A 6,000-nucleotide genomic window follows, 5' to 3' on the forward strand; every position below is an offset into this window, starting at 1 on the left:
AATTTTCTTTTTCATTTCCACTCATAGTCAAAAGAACTAATATATTAGTACACACTTAACTGTCTATGCCCCTTGATTTTCTAAAATGATGATTGCATAGACATGGATAATGTTTTATTTGATGGATACAATGCTGCCCTTGAGAGCCTACATTTTAATGCTGATATTTTTCATGCAATATTCTAACTGCAGGGGAATACTAGAAATCAGGTCTGGTGCCCTGACAACCTGCTTATCAGAGAAAAACAGTGCCACAACCCTGTACTAACTTTGTCCCAACTGAACAGAGCAAAGAGTCCCTCTGAAGGAATAAGGGTGGCTTAAATAAATAAATTAACTAACTAACTGTGATGAAATTTTAAAATAAATTCAAACAACAACCAAATTCCAGATGTGCAAGACCCAGTGGAAACACACAAATGATATGAGAAAATAAGGCAAGAAAATCCTCCAAAAACAGTAATCTCAGAAAAAGTTTCCAGTAAGAGTGAATTCAACGAAATCAACTAAAAAAGGTTATTAAAATAAACTTGAAGAAATAAAAGAAGACACGATAAATCACTGAAAGAATTCTAAGAGAACAAAAATAGTTGAATGAAATAAGAAATAAAATATAAGCTATGAAAGAGGAATTCAAAGTATAGAAATACTGAAGCAAAGTAATGCTGAAATATTGGAAAGGAAAAATATTTCAAATTTAAAACCTCTATGGAAAATCTCAATACTAGAATAGATCGAGGAGAGGACAGAATATGTGATCTTGAAGTTAAGATGAAGGAATAGGACTACTATAACATAGACAGAGATAAATTAATCGAAAGTGTGACTGTTATTTTCAAATTATTCAGCCCACCATGAGAAGAGTAAATCTAACAATCAGTGACAAAGAAGAGGCAGAATTCCATCCTAAAAACATAGAAAATGTTTTCAGAAAAATTATAGAAAATTTCCCAGCATTAGGAAAGAGATGCCAACTTACATACTGGAGGCATTTAGGACGCCAAACAGACAAGACCACAAAACCTCCCCTTAAAATATTGTAATTAAGCCGGGCGTGATGGCTCATGCCTTTAATCCCAGCACTTGGGAGGCAGAGGCAGGCGGATCTCTGTGAGTTCAAGGCCAGCCTGGACTACATAGTGAGTTCCAGGACATCTGGGGCTACAGGGAGACCCTGTCTCAAAAAATATTGTAATTAGGCTACAAACTATACAGAATAAATAAAGTATATGAATAGTCACAAGAAAGAAACACTAAGTCACATGCAAAAGCAGGCCCACCAGAAAAATAACTGATTCTTCAATGGAAACAACATAAGTCAGGAGGGCTTGGAATAACATATTTCAAGTTCTGAAAGACAACAACTGCTAACATGGACTCAAGAAAAGCAGTCATAACCGAAGGAAAAAGAAAAAACTTCAGGATCAAAACAGGCTGAAGCAGTTCATGACCACTGAGACAGATCTATGGACTATATTTGAAGGAATCAGTTAAAACAAAGAGGAAGATATCCATGAAGTCACATGAGTAATAAACCACACATTAGTAGTAGTTAAGCAACAAACGGAGAAATAGGAAAAACCAACCACCACAAAACAACAGGAATTAGCACACATCTTTCAACAATAACTCTGATTATAAATAGTATCAATTCACCCGTCAAAGATAAAGAAGAGCAGATTGGATTAAAAACAGGATCTATGAATTTGTTGCCTTCAAGAAACACAACACACCATAAATGACAGAAGCTACCTTATGATGAAAGGATGGGAAAAAGTTTTCCAAATAAAATGCCCTAGGAAACAAGCAGGTGTCACTGCCCAATATCTGACAAAATAGACTTCAAATGAAAACTAGTCAGAAAAGTCACATGATACTAATTAATGGAACAATTCATCAAGAGAACAATAACATTCTTAATATCCATGCATTAAACACAGATGTACCAAATTTCATAAAACTTATCTACATGATGTACAGTCACAGATTAACTCCAGCACAATTATAACGGATTATTACAATACCTTATTCTCCCCAGTTGACAGGTCATCCTGGTTAAAAACCAACAGAAAAGTATCTGAATTAAATGACACTATAGGGGCTGGAGAGACGGCTCAGCAGGAAAGAGCACTGGTTGCTGTTGCAGTGAACCTGGATTCAATTCCCAGCACCCACATGGTAGCTAGCAACTGTTTGTAACTCCAGTTCTGGGTGTTCAACTCCCTCTTCTGACTTCTGTGGGCATTTAATGACATGGGTGCACTTACATACAAGCAGGCAATACACTCATACACATAAAATAAAAAAAAATGACATCATAAACCAAATAAACTTAATATCCCATTTAATCATTAAAGAATGTGAATTCTCCTCATCACCTGTATTAGATACTTATTTGTTGGTGTGATAAAACACTGTGACCAAGGGAACTTATAAAAGGAAGAGTTTATTTGAACTTATGGTTCCAGGGGAATTAAGAGCCTGTCCTGGCGGAGAGGCATGGTGGCAGGAGGTGGCCAGAAAAGGAGCAGGAAGCAGAGGCTCACATCTTCAAACAGGCACAGGAAGCAGAGAGTGTCTGGAGATCCAGTAAGGCTTAAGAACTCTCTAAGCCCACCCCCAGTGACGTGGTTCCTCCAGCATGGCCACACCTTCTAAGACCTTCCAAAACAGTGCCACAAACTGGGGACAAAATATCTAAATACTTGAAGCTTATGGGGGATATTCTCATTCAAACCACCACAGCACCCCATGGAAATTTATGTAAAATACATCATATAATGAGACATAAACAATTCTTAACAAATAGGAAAATTGAAATACTTCTTGTGTTTTATCTGATTACAACCAAATAAAACTACAAATCAATAGCAAGAGAAACCACAGAACACAAAAAACCTCATGAAGATTAAATAACAAAGTACTGAATGATGAACAGGTCACTGAAATCAAGAAGGGGGCTGGAGAAATGTTTCAGTGATTAAGAACATTTACTGATTTTGCAGAGGACTGGCGTGCAGTTCCCAGCATCCACTTTGCATGGTTTATAACCACCTATAACCCCAGCTCCAGGGGATCGTGATGCCCTCCCTCTCTTGTCTCCACATCCACATGTGTACACACACACACACACACACACACACACACACACACAAATATAAAGAAAAAATATTTAAAAATATTTCTACTCTGCCTAGCTAGTTAGACCCTCCCCATGCTGTCACCTTTACTTCCTTGAGACTAGGCTCCCTTCTGCTTTTCCTGCATGAGACCTCTGGACTACCCTGGTAAATCAGGCTTCGGCCACTGCAGCTTGATCCCCTGCACCTGGACCAGTTACATTCTGTGGTTCTAGGGCCCACACCTACTCCACTTTATAGAACATGCAAACAAATAGCTTATAATGGCTTATTATTTTACCGATAGATTAATGCATCCATCAACTCTCATCTCTTTTGCCAAAGAAGGTGAGTAACATAGAGACTCACAACTAGCCAAAATGCAGAGAATAGGACACTGCAGAGTGCTTACCCCTGAATAGGACACCTACACAAAACCTATCTCCAAAGGCTCAGGCAATGTTGCAGAAGAGATGGTGGAAAGATTGTAAGAGACAGAGGTGGTGGATGACCATAAGGAAATCTTAGAGTTTTCCAGACAGCTGGGCAGTTACTCATATGAAATTACAGCAATGTTGGGTGGCAACATGTACAAATCTCTTTTGAGCTCAAGCCAGACAAAATCCCAGCATAGACATGGTTAAGTATGTAAGAAACCCCAACCTTACCTGAGGAAGTACTGGCAACTAATGGCTTTTGGGAAGAGGATGGTCAGTCTATTTTAAGGATGAGACACTTGGTATATTGACCATACTCCAGTGGATGGACCCACAATGAAGGACACTTGGGGATGTAAGTTTGACTTGATAGGCCTTAAAAACTTATCCTATCTATCTATCTATCTATCTATCTATCTATCTATCTATCTATCTATCTATCTATCTGTCTGTATATCATACATCTATCTATCATCTATAATGGAGTGCATATCTATCTATCTATCTATCTATCTATCTATCTATCATCTATCTATCTAATCTATCTATCTATCATCTATCTATCATCATCTATCTATCTATCATCTATAATGGAGTGCATGAAATTGGACAGGAAGGTGGTAAGGAAGAGTGTAGATAGGGGAGGGTGTCTAAATATGATAAAAATACATTTTATGGAATTCCTCAAAACTCCATAAAATACTTGAAAAGCACATAGATACCTGCAAGAAAGTGTTAAAAAGTAAAAAAGTATTTTAAATTTATAAAATTTAGATACTAATTTCTTTAAGTTATAATACTACACACATTACATAATAAAATTAGAATGATGATATAATTGAACTCCATGTATTCTTAAGAATATTGAAGTGGAGGCTGGAGAGATGGCTCAGTGGTTAAGATTAGTGGTTGCTGTTGCAGAGGACCAGGATTTGATCCCCAGCACCCACATGGTAGCTAACAACCATCTGTAACTCCAGTTCCGGAGATCAGATTCCCTGAGGGGATCAGATGAACTCTGAGAGCATTCCATGACACAGGTGTGCTTACACACATGCAGGCAATGCACTCACACACATAAAATAAAAATCAGTGGTTAAGATTAGTGGTTGCTGTTGCAGAGGACCAGGATTTGATCCCCAGCACCCACATGGTAGCTAACAACCATCTGTAACTCCAGTTCCGGAGATCAGATTCCCTGAGGGGATCAGATGAACTCTGAGAGCATTCCATGACACAGGTGTGCTTACACACATGCAGGCAATGCACTCACACACATAAAATAAAAATAATAAATAAAATATTAAAAAAATATTGAAGTGTAATCATCAGATAAAAGGTATTATTTAATAATTTATTCTAGTCCCCTCTGCTTATTTCGTAAAGTGCTATATCACTATCTACACAGTAAAAAAGACAATGAAAATAAAACAGAGCTCTGAAAAGAGAATATTAAAAGAGAATATTAAGGTTTTATGTAAACCAATACCTAAAGGTCCTGTTTCTAGTGAACTAAGAAAGTATCTAGTGACCGGTTGGAAATTTTAGCAACTTTACCTTAAGACAGAGAAATCATGAAGGGCTTAGATTAAGTAAAGATTGACTGCCATCCAAATCCTACAGAAAAGTATGTGGCAATGGTCTTCTTCCTACCTTTCGCTTGATGTTTTCCAGAAGACAGGCTCCTCCTCTTTTGAAGAGTGGATGCTGAAACTCCAAATACACTTTATTTTCCTGATTAGCCTGTCCATTCTGCAATGCAACCACTTTTCGAAAACCATCTAGTAAAGGGAACAAAAAACAAGCTAAAAATGAATGGCTAGAACAGACTCTAACAAGAGAGTTGGAATAACCAGAACAAATAAGCAGTATTCAAAATGTTTGATGGCCATGATATGATAATTTTGTGTAATCTAATAGTTTAATTTCAAACTTGGATATGATTATTGCTTTCTATTTCTCTTTTCTCTGTCTCGCTCTTCTCTCTCTGTCTCTCTCTCTGTCTCTGTCTCTCTCACTCTCTCATATGCATGTGTGTGTGCAAGTATACATGCTGGTGTACCTTCCCATGAAAGAGCATGGAGACACACAGGTTGTTATCATGTATGTCTTCCTCAATCCCTTTTCCACCTTATTTTTTAAGACATCATCTCTCACTGAAGTTAGAACTTGCTGTTTGGGCTAGACTGTCTGTCCATGAGCCTCTGAGATCTCCTTATGTCTGCTCTCTACCCCGCAACACTGGGGTTACAGGTGTGCATCATCACATCTGCTTTTTATGTGGGTGCTGCGAATCTGAACTCAGATCCTCACACGTGCATAACAAAGATTTTATCTACTGAGCCAATACCCCAAGTGCAGGTACTGACATTTCAATTGCTTAATTTAATTTGCTTATATACAACTTATAAGTGACTATGGTACAGAGACGAATAGACTATATA

General features: G+C 37.6%; 1 protein-coding gene across 1 annotated transcript in view; it reads right to left on the reverse strand.

The window, feature by feature from the left end:
- Positions 1 to 6,000, reverse strand: part of LOC103743174 (heat shock factor protein 3-like) — a 67,745-nt gene that overhangs the window by 23,186 nt on the left and 38,559 nt on the right. The window contains exon 3 of the mRNA XM_008844399.1: positions 5,210 to 5,337. Within this exon, the coding sequence (XP_008842621.1) occupies positions 5,210 to 5,337 (128 nt within the window). The remainder of the gene's footprint in view (positions 1 to 5,209; positions 5,338 to 6,000) is intronic.

This window comes from Nannospalax galili, unplaced genomic scaffold (genome assembly GCF_000622305.1).
Source record: "Nannospalax galili isolate Female #2095 unplaced genomic scaffold, S.galili_v1.0 scaffold280, whole genome shotgun sequence".
In the NCBI taxonomy this organism is placed as follows: domain Eukaryota; kingdom Metazoa; phylum Chordata; class Mammalia; order Rodentia; family Spalacidae; genus Nannospalax; species Nannospalax galili.